General features: G+C 43.8%; 1 protein-coding gene across 1 annotated transcript in view; it reads left to right on the plus strand.

Moving 5' to 3' along the window:
- The window catches only part of ELP2 (elongator acetyltransferase complex subunit 2), a 184798-nt gene that overhangs the window by 19984 nt on the left and 146102 nt on the right, over positions 1-18712 (plus strand). Inside the window, exons 3-4 of the mRNA XM_077269687.1 lie at positions 10609-10679; positions 16620-16770. Coding sequence (XP_077125802.1) covers positions 10609-10679; positions 16620-16770 — 222 coding nt within the window. The remainder of the gene's footprint in view (positions 1-10608; positions 10680-16619; positions 16771-18712) is intronic.

Consider the following 18712-nt stretch of genomic DNA (forward strand, 5'->3'; position numbering starts at 1 on the left):
ATTTTTTTTTATTTTTTATTGATTTTCAAAGTTCGGAAAAAGTGTGAATTTCGGTGTTGCCTGCCTTTACATTTCTCCCCATAACTCGGGCTAGAAAAGAGATAGAGAAACAAAATAAACACCATTCTACTCAGAACTGTACAGGCTTTCACCAGATATGTCACACGAGTATCTTTGATAATATTTTACCTATGCGAACGCAAGCGCAAAACTTTAAAACGCATTTCCGAAAAAAACGTTTAATTTAAAAATTTCAAAAACTGCACATGTGCCTGCTATGCTCCTATTCACATATGTACCAAAATACAAGATGGGATCATGATGGGATCATATTTTAAAAAATAAAACTATTCGTGTCAGTTCAAAAATCTTGATTTCATATCTGCTCAGCTTGTGGTCTAACAGTGTGAGGTCTATATTTACCAAATAATCCATGATTGCTAGATATTACGGTATTATTTATTATGTTACAGAGTATTAGAAGCAGGAGAGGACAGAGGAGAAGCTTTGTTAGGGCTGAGGATGACCAGGGGTAGACGGTGACTGCAGAGCAGATGACAGGCCGGCAGCTCGGGTCTCCAGAGGCCGTATTCACACCTAATCTTATCACCCAGGAAACTCCTCAAATGGAGAGAGAAAAATATTCTTACCATCCAGTTCATGTATTGTACAAACCAGGACTACGGAGAGGAGGAGAGTTTGTTACAGGAAGCAGAACCCATCACAGGGACTCAGCAATACCGGACTGTCATTACATGTAGTGGAAATAAAGACAGTGACGTCCATGACGTGGTAGAAGGCGGCACAAGATCGGCAATGGATGACAACTGGTGATGTGACCTGTGAATATGATCAGCGCTGGCGGCTACTGGGCTCTCCAAAGATTGTGAAAATGAAGACGTAGAAGTGACTTTTCTGCACCTTCTGGTCCAGCGCCGTCCTTTGTGTATCCAAGAAAATCAGACATTGTAAAAGTGAACAAAAATCAGATATAACTCAGGTGGAGCCGAGCACCATGACAGCCGCACATACTCTGACACAGAAGGAAACGGCCATTGCTAGTGAGCGCTGATGGACAAGATGACATTTCACCCTCTAGAAGGGACACATTGATGATAAAAGCCCAGTGTAAAAGCCTACTATTAATTGTTTGATTAGTTCATATTTTATAGAACGAGGACTTAACTACTGGACTATTCTTCTTAAACACTTCAGAAATGACATGTTTAGTGATATAGTAGAAAAAAAATTGTTCCATGTATAAATAGGTGGTAGAAATATTGGTTCTTTTATTCTTGTTTTTAACATATAATTAGGATCAGACTGTATTTAGAAAATCACACTTGAGGATATGATCACCTTTTATCTTTTGGCTTGTTCAATGAATTCAGGTTGAAAATGCTGAGCAAGTTATGATGATTAAGGCTACTTTCACACTGGCGTTTTTTGTCCTCCGTCGCAATGCGTCGTTTTGGTTAAAAAATGCATCCTGCAAAAGTGCTTGCAGGATGCGTTTTTTTCTCCATAGACTAACATTGGCGACGCAGTGTGACGCATTGACACACGTCGCAACCGTCGTGCAACGGTTGCATCGTGTTGTGGCGGACTGTCAGCAGCAAAAAACGTTGCTTGCAACGTTTTTTGGTACGTCGGGAACGTCTTTTCCGACCGCGCATGCGCGGCCGGAACTCCGCCCCCTCCTCCCCGCACCTCACAATGGGGCAGCGGATGCGCTGAAAATCTGCATCCGCTGCACCCGTTGTGCAGCGCTAACAACGCTAGCGTCGGTACGTCGGCCCGACGCACTGCGACGGGCCGAGTACGACGCTAGTGTGAAAGTAGCCTAAGATGCATTTATTCTGGCACTTTGTTTTTTGTGTTTCTTTATTGTTACATATAAATGTTGAATGCAGTAAGTTGTAATTTGAAAAGAAAAAAGGAAGAAACTCACACAAACATAAAATCAGATGATTCAAGGCTTAAAAAAAAATACAAATGTGATAGATCCCAAGTTGAATCCCTGTACAAATGTAAACAAGGACACAAGTAACACACATGCATGTTTTCACAATTTTAAAACATACGTTTTTTTCAGAATTGCGCATCAAAATTTTTAATTTGATTTCTCCAAAACAAAATATAACGAAACATAGTCTTGTGACATATCAATTGAAAGCCGGTACTGTTCTGAGAAAAATGATGCCTCTCCCACCTCTTTATCTTAATTCTAGCCCGAGATATGATAAAAAGTGTAAAGCCATACCAGGCCAAAATCCATGCTTTTTCAAAACTTTAAAAATCTGTAAAAAATTAACTGATGAAGAAAAAAATTCTAAACTTTTAATTTGTAATTAACCAAAGTTGTACTTCATAAAAACAAAAAATAAAAAAAATCTAAAGCCGTAAGGTAAAAAAAATATTCATATTTGGATCACTTGATATGGAATGATCCGTAACTCGCCAAATTTTACAAGGTCCATACATACGCTTCGGCGGACGCTAGCCTAGGCAGAAGGATCTTGCAGGCGGCAGTGGTGAGTCCTCTGACCTGATGGAAGTCTGTTTTTCCCACCCTAGGGACGTCCCATGGTTCCTGTGTCCCCCAATGAGAGGTGATAGAGAAAACGGGATTTTTGGTTGCTTACCGTAAAATCTGTTTCTTGGAGCCTTCATTGGGGGACACAGCACCCTCCCAATGTTTCTCAATTTATGTTCTATGACTGTTCTCTCGTTTACAGTTCTCATGTTTGTGGTTATGTTTCAACCTTGTTGTTTTTCTCCTACTACTTTCTCACTAACTGAAGTGCATAATGCCAGTCGGTGGGGTGTACACTGCAGAGGAGGAGCTAACTTTTTTTGTGCATAGTGTCAGCCTCCTAGTGGCAGCAATTCCAATTCTTTCTAAATTCCCAAAAAATGCAATCTCACAATTGTTTGTTGGGTGTTTTATTTACAATGTTTTACGTATGGTAAAACTGTCCTGGCAATATGGTTCTCCAGGCCAATATGATTATTTTAAGTGGTTTTTATTTTAAGTGGTGAAAAACTTTTTTTTGCTTTCGTCGCGATTTTTTGAGACCCATAGCGGTTTCATTTTTTGGGATCTGGGACTGAGATCTTGTTTTTTGCTCAATGAGCTGAAGTTTTTACTGATACCAATTTGGGGTAGATGCGATGTTTTGATTGCTTTTTATTGCAGTGTTGCAGCGGCCAATAAAACGTAATTCTGTTTTTTTTTTTTCATTACGCTGTTTACCGATCGTAATAGTTTACTTTATCTTCTGATAGTTTGGACTTTTTTAAAAGCAGCTATACTAAATATGGGTATTTCTTCATCGCTTCATTGGGGGACACAGGTAACCATGCTGCTGTCGTTAGGAGGCGGACACTAGGCAAAAAAAGTAAAATAGCTCCTCCTCCGCAGTATACACCCACCGACAGGCACAAAGTACCTCAGTTTAGTGATGGGCAATCCGGCTCTTTTTGGTGATCCGGCTCTCATGGCTCCGCTCACCAAAAAGAGCCGTCTCTTTCGGCTCACAAAACGGCTCTTTTTGGATCCTAAATGGATCCCTATTGAATAGCTGTTCATGCGTCCGAAACTCCGCCCACCTACCGCAGAAACTCCGCCCACTTCTTAGAGCCAATTAAATTGAAGAGTGGGCGGGGTTTTACTCAGGTGGGCGGAGTTACGCCTCCCGAAGTCTGGGATTTTACGCCCAGTGAGAGCCATTCACGAATTTTAGTGGCTCTCACTGGCGTGCCGACTCCCATCGTTCACAGCAGGGAGCCGGCTCTTTGTGTCGGCTCGTTCGCGAACGACACATCACTACCTCAGTTTAAGCTTAGTGTCTGTAGGAGGCAGACCTGGATCTGATCCCAGATCCGTCTTTTCCTTTTCAGGTCACCTGTTGTGTTTTATTAATCTTTTGCCTTTCATGCTTCTTCGTCTTCAGGGTAACGGGGTGTAATTTCTCACCCTGTTTTCCCACACATATGCAACCGAAAGAGCAGTGTGGTGTCACCCACATCGCCCACTCTCGGACCCGCAGGCAGGACTTTATCCCCTGTCACGTTTATGGGTGTTGCAGGGTGATTCCTGGTGGTCAGTCCTTGCCTTTTCCCCACCCCACCCCTCTTCTCGGAGAGGGCTGGGAGGAAGACGGTGGTCACCAGCAGTAGCCTTCTCCCTTCTTGTAAGGGGTTTATGCCATCTTCTGCACCATCCGGAGATGGTGCGGGAGGAAGGACCCTTTTCTACCAGTGACCCTCATCCATCCGAGGGACCCTGATGATGTCCTCGTCAGTGAAGAGGGATTCAGGACTCACCTTTTATAGGTATGTCCTTTTCTCTGTCTCCAGCAGCTACCTGTCTGCCTCACTATTTACCTGCGACAGGACACCGCATGGAATATAGCGGCACTGAACGGCTGCGGCCATTTTTTTCTTCTTCCCTGCTAGTACTTCGTTAATGCCCTTTTCCTGTAGCACGGGCTTCTGTGTCCAATCAGAGGGCCGGTTCTGTCTTCTTTTGTGCTGGCCAGAGCCACGCCCCCCACATTAAGTGTGCGTATTCATTGCGCGCTTTTCCCCCTATCACGGGGCCTACTCTCCCTGCTCGGTGCACAGCTCTGGCGGCATAGCGAATAGGGGGCCCCTACTCCCTGACACCGGCCGGCACAAATCGGCCAGCCAATCTCACCAACATACAGACGCGGCCAATTTTCATGCCCGGACTAGGACCTTCATTAACGCCATTTGCCGCAGTCCTGTCACTGCGGGTGCCGAGGTGTCTCGGCTAATTCCCGGACCTCTGTTAATATAGCTCCCGGCTTTGGGCCTTCTCCCGGACTCTGTAGCCACGCCCCCTTACCAGCCCCGCAGTCAATCAGTGGTCGCCTTTCACTTAACCATGCCCCCTTACTGGACCCTCGACTAATTAGGGCGTGCCGTATGCTGAGGCCCCACACCCTCCGATGAGCGTGTTTTTTGGCCTAATGAGAGAGTGCTTCTCTATCCCTCTCTCCCTGTCACCCGAGAAAGGCCTCCCGCATAGTGTGTCTCTGTCTGCAAGGTGCGTGAAGATTCATGCACTGTCTGTCACCATCTACTTGTGGTTCCAAAGGGCACAGCAGGCAGCGTGTCTGTCTGCAAAAGCGTGTGAAGAATCGTGCATCTGTCGGTCACCATCGACTTCCGGCTCCAAAATGCACAGCAGGCGTCCATCACTATCCCAATCTCAGGGAGGCCCACTCCTGTCCCTATAATCCACGATGCCTGTGCCATCTGTAAAAAAAGAAGTGGCATTCAGGCCAGTCTTCATTTTTTTTCTGCCTGTCCTGCGGCTCCTCCACTGTGTCTAGACAGTTTCCCTCTAACGCTCGGGATGAGAGCACTCCCCTCCCTGCGGAGTGGGCTGTTGCCATGTCAGTCAGTCTCAGACCTGACAAAAGTTTGAGTCCCTGGTCCAGGTCCTGGAGCGACTTCCACACTTGTCTTCTGCCACCAGTTCTCCGAACGCCTCTTACGGTGATTCGCACGCACCTGACCGCGACCTTCACAGGGACAAATTCCTCTAGTTCTCTGGGTCCCTCTTCATTCTCCTGGATGTATTCCTCACCTTATGCCCTCTGCTTGAAGGCGGCTTTTGGTATTCCTCACCCCATGCCCTCTCCTCGAAAGCCGCTTTTGGGTCGGATATGAATTCCCAGTCTGAGTCTGAGTCCGATACAGGCCAGACCTAAAAGATGCAGGACATGCTGAATAGCCTCATCTTGGCAATTACCCTAATTCTGAACCTAAGGGAGGAGGAGGCACCTGCTCAGGAGCACTGTTTCCTTCAAGTGGGTAAGATGTCCTTCCCGGAATTTTCCTAATCACAGGGAATTTGCAACGATTATGTACAAACACTGGGAACACCCTGAAAAGCACTTCCCAGGAAAGGAGCAGCTAAATATTCTTTATCCCATTAGCCCAGACCTCGTTGATAAATGCGCAGAATCCCATGATATGGATCCGCCGGTTTCTCGCCTATCTTCCTGGACAGTCTTGTCTCTACTGGATGGTGCATTTCTTAAGGAGTTTATGGATAGACAGATTGAATGCTTGGCTAAGTCTGCCTTTGAAGCAGCCGACACCTCCTTCTGTCCCTTTTTTGCCTCCACCTGGGTGGCAAAGTCCATGTCTGCCTGGGCAAGAATGCTTTGTCAGGGTATCTAGCAGCAGCTCCTCTGGATGAGGTGGCAGATTTGGCAGGTCAGATTGTCCATGCTGGCAAATATCTCTTGAGCGCGTCCTCAGATGCGGCTGTTTGTTCTGCCAGGGTTACCTGCAACATTGTTGCTATACACCGCATTCTCTGATTGAAAGCGTGGAAGGCAGATCCACCGTCTAGAACAGTGTTTCCCAAACTCCAGTCCTCATGGACCCCACAGGTCATGTTTTCAGGATTTCCATAGTGTTGCTCAGGTGAGAGAATTCCTAAGGGCTTGATGAAACTTCCACCACCTGTGCAATACTAAGGAAATCCTGAGAACATGACCTGTGGGGTCCGTGAGGACTGGTGTTTGTGAAACGCTGGTCTGGAAAGTCCCTCACTAACCTTACCTTCCAAGGCCCTAGACTTTTTGGGTCTAAACTGGATCAAATTTTTTTGGATGCTACCGGCGGGAAAAAGAGCACCTTGCTTCCCCACTCCAAATCTAAAGGTTTTTTTAATAAGAAGAGGTCTCTTCAACTTTGTTCATTTTAGCCCTTCTCTGCTTCAGGGTCTTCCGCCCAGTCTTCAGGGTCCCTCGTCAACAGGTTTTCCTCGGCGTGACAGGTCACCCCCACCCGGGAATTTCTCCAGGGTGGGAGGCCGACTTTCTTCTCTTCTGGGAAGTATGGTTGTCGGTGATCGACGATGCCTGGGTCAGAGAGATAGTCAGTCACGTTCCATTACAAAATCGACTTTTCTTCCCCCCCCCCCAGGAAGACGTTTTCTTCTGTTGCTCCCGTCGAAACATCAGTCTCGGGCCACAGCGGTTCTTCTGGCCATCTTTTCCCTATTACACACAAGGGTAATTATACCTGTTCCCCAGAACCAACAGTTTTCATGGTTCTACTCCAATTTTTTTTGTAGTCTCGAAGAAAGACTAATCGCTCTGTCCGTTTTTGGACCTTCACATTCCCGTTTGCATTCAACATCAGAGATTCTTATGGTCCTGCATGAGAGTTCTGGGGAAGATGGTTGCCGCCATGGAAGCCATGCCTTTTGCCCAGTTTCATACCTGTCCGCTTCAGCTGGCCCTCTTGTCGGCTTGAGGTAAGAGGACCGTCTCTTTGGACCGACCTGTGCTTCTGCTACTCAAGGTGAAGCTGTCCCTACCGGGTGGATGCTGTCAGCATCAGTCCTATGAGGCAAGCCCTTCCTTCCCCTCCGGTGGCAGGTCTGTACCACCAATGCCAGTCTCTTTGGTTGGGGAACAGTCTTTCTTCATCAGCGCAGGGTCGCTGGAACGCCCAAGAAGCTCTCCCCATCAATCTCCTGGAGATCAGGGCCCTTCGCCGCTGGTAGACTTTCCTCGCAGGCCATCCGGTCGGCATACAGGGGGACTACACCACAGCTGTGGTTTTCATAAACCATCAAAGTGGGACTCCCAGCAAACAGGTTTGGGTATAGGTAACCAGGATTCTGTGACGGGCAGAACGTCACATTCCCGCCATATCAGCCATGCACATTCCATGGGTAGAAAATTGGGTAGCCGATTCTCTGAGCCGTCAGGGTCTTGCATCAGGCGAGTGGTCACTCAGCCCTGCCGTTTTCAACCAGATATGCCAGAAACGGGCACTCCGGATTCTGACCTGATGGCGTCTCGGATGAACCATAAGGTTCCTCAGTACATAACCAGATCCCGGGATCCCTAGCCATCGGTTGCAATGTTCTGGTAATCCCGTGGTCACATTTCCAACTGCCTTCTCTTTTTCCATCCCTCCCCCTTGATTCCGAGAATTGTAAAAAAAAAAAAAAAAAAAAGTTAAAAGGCAGAAGGGATGCCCGTAATCCTATAGCACCAGACTGGCGCAGACTGGCCGGGTACGTGGAGCTGGTGAATATGCTCATGGACGCTCCCTGGAGGCCTCCAGATCATCCGGATCCTCTTTCGCAAGACCCCCCCCCCCCCTTTTTCTACCAGAGTTCACAGTCTCTAAGTTTAACGGCATGGCCCTTGAGGCCGTACTGTAGTTCTGAGAGAGGCTGTTTTTTGCCCATCTGTCATTCTGACCATGGTTAGGGTGTGAAAACCAGCTTCCTCGCATATCTACCATAGATACTGGAAGGCCTTCTTCCGGTGGTGTGAGGACAACAATTTGATTCCTATGTCCTTTTCCCTTCCTTCCATCCTTGGTTTTTCTACAAGCGGGTCTTGACTCGGGTCTATCACTCAGTACTTTTAAGGGGCAAGTTTCCGCGCTGTCATTTCTTTTCCAATCAGATCTAGTGTCTTGTTCCCAGGTAAAAACTTTTCTTCAAGGAATCGCCCACCTGGCACCTCCTTATTGTTCCCCGATAGATCCATGTGATCTTAACCTTATCCATGGTGCATTCCAGCGTGCTCCTTTTTTTTGAGCCCATTCAGGACATTCTGTTTTCTCTTCTGCCACGAGAAGTTGCCTTCTTAGTGGCTTTTTCGGCCATCAGGGTAGTTTCTGAGTTAACTGCATTGTCCTGCCGTTCTCCATTCCTGACTCTACATCAGGACAAGGTAGTCATCCGACCTGTTTCCTTTCTTTCTACCTAAGATGGTCTTTTTTTTCATTTCATTTCACGTTACTGAAGACATTGTCCTTCCTTCGCTATGTCCCTCTCTGGCCCATTCCCTGAAGAACTCCTTCCTGGGCAGTTTGTCACCAGGCCACGGCTTTACAGATGTAAGGCCGTAACCTGATCATCTTTGCACACCTTCGCGAGGTTTTACAGGGTTCATACTCATGATGGCCTTGAAAGGAAATTGCTGCAGGCGGCGGTTACGCACCGGACGACCTCAGTCTGTGTTTTCTTTGCATTTTTTTCTGTTCCCACCTTTGGGGACTGCTATAGGACGTCCCATGGTTACCCGTGTCCCCCAATGAAGCGATAAAGAAGGATTTTTTTATATTCTCCGTAAAATCTCTTTCTTGGAGCCTTCATTGGGGGACACAGCAACCTCCCTAAATTGTTTGTACCACCATTGGGTCTAAATGTTTTTGTTGTTGGGTTGGTACATATGTTGAGTTTTTGGTTGCTTCTTCTACTGCTTTAGCACTAACTGAGGTACTTTGTGCCTGTGTCAGTGGGTGTATACTGCGGAGGAGGAGCTATTCTTTTTTTTGCCTAGTGTCCACCTCCTAGCGACAGCAGCATACACCCATGGTTACCTGTGTTCCCCAACGAAGGCTCCAAGAAAGAGATTTTATGGTGAGTACCAAAAATCCTTCTTTTTTATTGTTTTATTTATAATGGGGCAAAAGGGGAGTGATTTGAACTTTTTGTATTTTTTTCATATTTTGAAAAACTTTTTTCTTCACTTTTTACTGTATTTAATATTCTCCTTAAGGGACTTGAAGCTGCAATCATCTGATCACTTGTCTTATACATATCAGTGTATTTCCTATTAATGGCAGCCAAGGGCTGACTTATACAGGAGGATGATAATGACAGGTACAGCGGTCATCAGCAGATCCCTAGGTATCATGACAACCCATCTGCGCCCCACAATTAAGTCACAAGTGTATTGATGGGAGCTTTGAATGATGTGTCACCCCTACCAGTGCATGTTAAACAGCGCTGTCTAACTTTGACAGCAGCATTTAACAGGTTAACAGCCTCGGGCCAAGCTCCGCTCCTCCCGTGGATGCTAAAGGCAGATGATGGCTGATTAAATGAACCATAATGTGCCAGGAAAGATGAGGACTCAGCGAGCTTCCACGCATCAATGTCAGAGACACGACTTTTGACGTACATTTAAGTGAAGAGGATAAGATTTCAGTTGTAATGATGTCCACTGAATTGAAAGGGTTATTCCCAAAATTATAAACTAAACATAGGATAGTGAATAACTTACTAGTCCGACTGCTGGGTCCCCAACAATCTTGAAAATGTGGCTTTTAATCTTGGGTGCATTAATTACCAATGGAACTGACTGTGAAAGCTGAGTGCAGCTCTTGGCTATTCCCCATACACCATGATCGGTGATAATTTAGTATTTTGGAAATAACCCTTAATTTATAATCCTAATCTGTCTTTATTGTATTCCGTTTACACTTAGAGCAGAGCAGCATATCACGTTTACATCTAATGAGTTGTTTTGTCAGGGCAGCCAGTGTCTTTATATCCTATAAAGGAGGGCATTGCGTCAGGCCCCTATTTAAGCTAAAGTGGAGGGCAACTCGTTAGCTCTCTGTGACTGATCTGAGTAATTCCTGAATTACAGAATAGACCTTAGTGATATAAAATCTACCGCATGTAGTTTTGTGTAGCTGGATCTTCTGCGTCAGTCAAATTACGGCCAATATCTTTTGTGTCAGGCTTGTAACTTGTGTTATAAATAGTGAGAGTCTCTAATGTCTACCCTTTTGTATTTTTAGGTCCTGAAACAGAGCTTGTTTCTGGGGGGTCTGATAAGAAGGTGATTATTTGGAGGACAGGTGACTATCAGGTATTTAGAATTTTGAATACTGTAATAATGTATAGGATAATATTATATGCGGCTATGTGCTCTATGTGCTATACATTATGGGAATATTAGCCATCACTGAGGAGTACTGTGATATATCTCTAGGCTAAGGCAAAGTGCATTTCTACAGGTCAGGTTCAGAGGTGACTCCTGATATGTGCGACAATTCATAGTGCCACAGAACTTCTTAGGCTACTTTCACACTAGCGTTAACTGCATTCCGTCACAATGCGTCGTTTTGCCGAAAAAACGCATCCTGCAAAAGTGTTTGCAGGATGCGTTTTTTCACCATTGATTAACATTAAGCGACGCATTGTGACGGATTGCCACACGTCGCACCCGTCGTGCGACAGATGCGTCGTGCAGTGGCGGACCGTCGGGAGCAAAAAACGCTACATGTAACGTTTTTTGCTCACGACGGTCTGCTTTTTCCGACCGCGCATGCGCGGCCGGAACTCCGCCCCCACCTCCCCGCACTTCCCCGCACCTCACAATGGGGCAGCGGATGCGCTGGAAAAATGCATCCGCTGCCCCCGTTGTGCGGCGGAGACAACGCTAGCGTCGGGACGAGCCCGACGCTAGTGTGAAAGAAGCCTTATTGAAGAGGGAAAGTTTCATGTTTGCTACTTATTAAGTGACACCATCATCATTTTTTATACAAAAGTTCTACAGCTCCTTTACTGGTGCACATTGTTGTACACATTGCTCCAGCTACACAACCATTTCTTGAAGAGATTTTCCACTGCTATATTATTGACAACTTTTCTTCTTAGGCAGCACATTGGCTCAGCACAGAGTAGTCTTGCAGCACTGGGCTCCTGGGTTCAAATCCCACCAAGGACAACATCTGTAAGGAGTTTGTATGTTCTCCCCTCGATTGTGTGGGATCCTCCCACCCTCCAAAGATATACTGATCGAGAATTTTTATTGTGAGCCCCAATTGGGACAGTGAGGATGATATCTGTAAAGCATTTTGGAAAAATGGTGCAATATATGCGTGTAAAATAAATATCAGATCAATGGTGGTGGGATACCTGGCACTCCTACCAATCGGCTCCAGCAGCATCTGCATATAAATGGTGTATGGAGCAGAACACCACAGCTCTTTACCCTTTTAGTGGCTCCTCCAGGTTACAGCAGATCAGCGCTGCACCACTTTGTGGAGTTCCACTCTGCACCCTGTTTACATCCTGCCTGTGCTGTAAACTAGTCGAACATAGGTCATCAATATCATATAGTTATCAACAGCTTTAAAGAAAAAGGGAGTAAAATATAAGAGTTGATCACTTTCTAATGAAATTTCTAAAAGGCCTTGACCTGACATGCACTGTCATAGAAAACCCTTACCCTTCTGTTTTTTTTTACTGCAGCACCCCAGCTTTAGGCCTCCTGCTGCCCATGAATATAGACAGTCCCGGTGACCCCCACAGTGGTAGTTCTTCAGATGGTGGCAATCGCGTGTTGTATCCAGCTGCTGCTTCTTCTGGAAGTGTTGAGCGCACGATCAGATACAGGCAGCAGAATCTACTGGGGATGGCAAAGTGAAAGGAGCTTTGTGTAAAAGCATTCCAACATTCCTTGGGAAGCGATAAACGATGTCTATGAAATGACATTTATCTCTGTATAATCATTGTGTTCTGAGTGCAGAATGGTGCGTTCATACAATATTATTTCCAGAAATGTCAATGCAGAACTTCTTGCAAATAACATTTATTATAGATCCTACAGAAGAAAGGCCAAGATACAAAGTACAATTTATGAAGAGTACACGATCTTTAATAATAATAATTTTTATTTCTACAGTGCCTACATTTTCCGCAGCACTTTTCAGTTCAGAGGGTTCATGTACATAAAAGATTAGTCATTATTAGTGATGAGCGAGTATACACGTTACTCGAGATTTCCCGAGCACGCTCGGGTTATCTCTGAGTATTGTTAGTGCTCGGAGATTTAGCTTCTGTCTCCGTAGCGGCATGATTTGTGGCTGCTAGCCAGCCTGAGTATAGGTGGGGATTGCCTGTTTGTTAGGAAATCCCCACATGTATTCAGGCTGGCTAGCAGCCGCAAATCATGCCGCTACGGAGACAGAAGCTAAATCTCCGAGCACATCCAATTACTCAGATATCACCCGAGCATGCTCAGGAAATCTCGAGCAACAAGTATACTCGCTCATCACTAGTCATTAAAGAATAACCCATAGTTCTACACATACCAAGAGGAGTGAGGACCCTGCTCAATGGGGAGGGGGGACACGAAAGGAGAAAATAAATTGCTAATCTTGTAAGGTCCAGTCATAAATATAATAAATAAGGTATTCAGATAACTCTGAATGAACTAGTCACCAGCCAGTATCAGTACAGATAAAAAGAGCTATTGAGTGTATGGAACAAAGAACAGGGAAAAGTTAGATTAATGAGGTGAGGTGATAGACCAGTCTAAAGAAATGTGTTTTTAGGGCACATTTATCTAAAGGTACCTTCACACTGAGCGACTTAACAACGATATCGCTAGCGATCCGTGACGTTGCAGCGTCCTGGATAGCGATATCGTTGTGTTTGACACGCAGCAGCGATCAGGATCCTGCTGTGACATCGTTGGTCAGAGCTAGAAGGCCAGCACCTTATTTCGTCGCTGGATCACCCGCTGACATCGCTGAATCGGTGTGTGTGACACCGATCCAGCGATGTCTTCACTGGTAACCAGGGTAAACATCGGGTTACTAAGCGCAGGGCCGTGCTTAGTAACCCGATGTTTACCCTGGTTACCATTATAAATGTAAAAAAAACCACATACTCACATTCCGGTGCCTGCGTCCGCTTCCCTGCACTTCTCCTGCATCCTGTGTCAGTGCCGGCCGTAAAGCAGAGCACAGCGGTGACGTCACCGCTCTGCTTTGGCCGGCGCTAACACAGGATGCAGGAGAAGTGCAGGGAAGCGGACGCAGGCACCGGAATGTGAGTATGTGTTTTTTTATTTTACATTTACAATGGTAACCAGGGTAAACATCGGGTTACTAAGCGCGGCCCTGCGCTTAGTAACCCGATGTTTACCCTGGTTACCCGGGGACTTCGGCATCGTTGGTCGCTGGAGAGCTGTCTGTGTGACAGCTCTCCAGCGACCACACAGCGACACTGCAGCGATCGGCATCGTTGTCTAGATCGCTGCAGTGTCGCTAAATGTGACGGTACCTTTAGAGTTGGGTTTGGATTAAATAAGATGTTAGACTTGGGTCATTAGCATAACAGAGAGGACTGGCCGGCTTCTAGATAGATGAGGGAGGAGATGTAGGGCGGTGCAGAACAGTGGAGAGTTTTGTGGGTGAGAGTGATAAGTTTTTATTGGACTCTAGTGTATGGGCAACCAGTAGCAGTTGGTCAGAAATATGATTTTGTTTGCTGCATTTAGTATAGACTGTAGAAGAGAAAGCTTAATGGGGAACAGACCAGTAGAGAGTTGCAGTAGTCCAGATGACAATGAATCAAAGCAGCAGGAAGAATCTTTGCAGCATCAAATATAAGGAAAAGTCGAATTCAAGAGATGTTTTGAGGTGCAGGTGACAAGTGAGCAAATTTACTATTATTCTTTATTAAATATAGCAAAATAAACTGTTAAAAATGCATCACACTGTGGGTGAGAAAGAGACATTGCATCAAGATGACACAAATACTGCATGTATTTACAGCAATGCCAATAGAGAAATCTTATATCATGGTGTCACATGAATGAAGCCATATGATAGGAAAACAAAAACACTCCTACCTTCCAGAGGTAGACTCTAGTAGCTGCAGGTGATCAAAGAAGGGTCCTCTGCAGTCCCATGTAAAAGTAGAACATTACTGATATCTACAAGGTCCTTAACCTCATTCCACTATATGCATTGGTCCTTTTGTTATCATTACTGTTAATTTGGTGGGAGTGATCCATTTTTATCTATTCACTGTGCTCATTATAGTAAGAGTGGTTCTCTGTGCTCCAAAAGGTCAGTTCTCCAGCACCAAAGGAAAGTAGTTAAAACTCAGCCTTTAATCATATAGGATAAAAAAAATAGCAGAATGTGCACGCGTTAATAAACCATAATGCTTATAGGGTAGAAAAACCTTTAATCATAGGTTTAAGTTTTTTTCTTCCCAAAACGCATAAGTATTATGTTTTTTTTAATATGTGCATGTTCTACCATTTTTTGTATCCACTATGACTAAAGGCTGAGTCCCCTGCTGCCTAACAAGCGGAGCTATCAATCAGCATGACACCGACATGAAAAAGAAGCCGTTGCTAGATCAACGTGACGTCAGCAGAGGCAGCTGAATCGCCGGCAGGAGGGGACTGGTGGCTTATCTGACTATTATGTTCAGACGGAGGTGTTAGAGCCGGAAAAATCTGATGTGGTTTTCAAGAAAAATCCACATCAAGAATCCATGCATTTTTTTACACTTTTTTTTTTCAAACACATTTTTTTACACCCTTTTGACTTGACAATTGCAAGTTTGGAGAGGAATCTGCATCAAGAAGTATTTTCACTTTTTTTTTCTGAAGGGAGATTTTCAAAACCTTGTTGGTAAAAATAAAAAAATGCTGTTGGAATTGTATTGTAGATTATTCCATTAAATCAATAAGAACTCGCATTTCACATAAAAGAACTGTGTGAACTTACCCTAGGGGATGTTCATACAGAGTTTCTTTTGTATCGTCATCTCGGGTTGAAAAATCCACATTAAAAAAAAAAAATTACATTGAAAAATCAGTATTGATGTCAATAGCAAGCTTATTCACATCGTATTTTAGAAAGTTTTTTTTATTTGGATTTTGGAACAGAATCCACTCTGAATCCCATGTCAAAATACTTTTTGTGAACATAACTTGATGGTGTGTGTACACAGTGTCTTTTTCTGGCTTATTCAGCCTGAAGGACGCTCTAAAAACTGCAAAAAGAATGAACATATACACAGCAATGTCAAAATAACTTGCTGTGTATAATTTATGTCTTTTGTAACTCCTTTTTTTACCACTTCTGGCTTCTGAAATGGACAGTATTATTAATAAAATAATGACCAGTGTTCAAGAACTTTATTGTTCGAAACGCGTTTTGTTCTTCTTATACACCACTCCCTATTTTATATTTGCAATGTTGTCTGGCCGAATGAAATAAGGCCAAATGAAAGATCTTTATCAACACCCTGGTGTGTGAGCAGGATCCATTTTCACACTGTTCAAATTATTAAAAAACCACTGGCGGTCAAGACGCCATAAAATGTCCAAGAAGGCTTCCGAATAGAAATCAAAAACGAAGTGGGTATGCCGACATCTAAATGATGCTCTATGCATATACCATAAAGACTATGTCAATGCTTGACATGAATACTGTTAAAGGTTTTCCTAGCGTAAGAACTAAGCATATTGCAATCTCCAAGTATGTCCATTACCTTATCATTTCTTACTAGCACCAAGTGGAAGAAGCATTGCTTTCATAAGACTTAGCCCTGAGTCATCATTGCTGTTTCTCAACTTTCCTGGAGAAGTTTGCTCCTTTTTATTTGGCATTAGTATTTGCGCCTTATCTGCTCCTTTTTTGGCACATGTCACTTCAGTTTGACCGCTGGAGTAAGGTTTCTAGGGGAGTTTTCAATTTAGTGCATTCTTTCGACTTTATAAAAAAAATGTGCAAATTTTATTGTGGCTAAATGTGCAAAAACTGGTTAAAGGCAAAAATAAAGAGCAATTTTTAAAAAAATTTGCACTAAATTCATAAACCGCATGCACCATTTTGAAAAATTTGGTACAAAAAAACATCTTTGAATGCCACAAAACAAAAAAGAAAAGTTACCCCAATAAATCACAAATGATGAATTGGTCTTTTTTCAGTTAGTGGATCCTTTTGTTCTTTAATCAGTTTTCATTGATAGCGTCCACTTTTCTTCCTTCTAGCTCGTGCACAGTGAAGTACTGGATGGTCACACTGAGGCCGTGTGCGCAGTTCATGCTGTGTATTGGCCTTCAGACTCTGAGCATGATCTTCTTGTGGCCTCAACCGCATCAGACTGCACTGTCAGAATATGGCGAAGAAATGGTTCAACAAGTAAGTCACGTTAATCAGCTAGTGTTTAACTCTACTCTTTTCCATGAAATGTATTCTTGCAGAGCAGTAATCCGGACATATAAACTGATACATAATGGGAAGTGGCAGTAAGATAGAGTGGTGTCATATAGGCAGTTAGACATTTAGGTTAGAAATATGAAGAGTAGATTTTTAGAATAAAATGGCTTAAAAACAAAACTTGTCAATGTTGTTTGTATTCTATGCTTCTACTATACCATAATGGCGAAAGCAAAGCATAATTCTCTCCGGGCCACCTTTGATCATATAGGCCAGAATAAAATCTGCTGCTCTAAGATCAGGTGGTAGGTGAGCCTTCAGTTTTCTAGCTGTTATGGATCTGGTGCAAGACATAAATGGGTAATTATTCTGAATTGCTTTTTGTATGAATGACCGTCTTGTGCCTCAGTGTTGGGAATTTACATGAGGATACAGCTATGCATTATCTATGCTGCACTTTCCTGACCTTATGTTCTTGTAATCTGAAAAGTGCACATACTTGACTCTACCGTTTTGTATGTTGTTTTTCTATATGGAAATTAGAAAAGGTTAGTATTTTCTGAACAAATTATTTGCGTTTTTGTGTATGTACTTTTTTTTTTTTTTTAAATAAATAAAATTCACATAGCCAATAGTGTGGCACCCCAAAAATGTAGATGTAACTGCCAGACAACTATGTGCTTCTCTCTTCTATAATTGTTTTTCACATTATAACTTTAAGGCTGTGTGCACACGTTTCTGAGTTTTCGTGGTTTTTTCGCGGTTTTTCCCGATAAAAACGCTATAAAACCGCAAAAAGACAGCATACAATATGCATCCCATCATTTAGAATGAATTCCGCATGTTTTGTGCACATGATGCGTTTTTTCCGCGAAAAAAACGCATCGCGGTAAAAAACGCAGCATGTTCATTAATTTTGCGGTTTTCCCACTATAAAATGCATTGGAAAATGTCCGGAAAAAAACGCATCAAAACTGCATCAAAAACGCCCAAAAAACGCATGCAGATTTCTTGCAGAAAATTTCAGGTTTTTCTCAGGAATTTTCTGCAAGAATTCCTGAACGTTTGCACATATCCTTAGGGTATGTGCACATGATGCAGATTTAGTGCAGAATTGGTGCAGATCTGCAGCAGATTTTTCTGCAGCAGAAACGCTGCAGAACTGCACTGTGATTTACAGTACAATGTAAATCAATGTGAAAAAAAAAAGCTGTGCACATGGTGCAGAAAAATCTGCGCAGAATCGCTGCAGATATCAAAGAAGTGCATGTCACTTCTTTTGTGCAGTTCTGCAGCGTTTCTGCACCCCTCCATTATAGAAATAAAATCTGCACAAAAAACGCATAAAAAACGCACCTGCGGATTCTGCCAGGAGATGCAGATTTAGTGCAGAAAGTTCTGCACCACATTTCCTACGTGTGCACATAGCCTAAATATACCAAATAAAATGTAGTAGTGGCAACAGAAAAATGTTCTTTATCCCTCCTTATACCTTATCACTAACCTGTCTGTGTAACTATTACTTTTAGTACTTTGCGTAGCTTACACTTGAAAGCAGCAGTAAACTGACCTTTGCCTTTGGGCCCAATATAGTTTTTGATTGAGGATTAGGGTTTGACAGCGACGCAGGTCACACTGCCAAATGTTGCTATATGCCATTGCTCCAGCGCAGTGTAACGCAAGTGAATGGGGTCCAATGTGATCCTCAGGTTACTGCAACAAGCAAGTGTAAGAAAGTCACACTCAGGTGGATCCTTTGTGAATTACTTGTATCGGTGCCATAGGGGTTGTAATGTGACCACATTCTCCTGCATTAGACTGTGATGTAGCAGCAGCAGACACATAGCAATCTTTGACCGTGTAACCTGCGTCGCCTTATTGGCACAGCTTAATTCTCTGTTTTCCTCAACCTTTTTTTCAAATT

Source organism: Ranitomeya variabilis, chromosome 6, assembly GCF_051348905.1.
Source record: "Ranitomeya variabilis isolate aRanVar5 chromosome 6, aRanVar5.hap1, whole genome shotgun sequence".
Taxonomy (NCBI): domain Eukaryota; kingdom Metazoa; phylum Chordata; class Amphibia; order Anura; family Dendrobatidae; genus Ranitomeya; species Ranitomeya variabilis.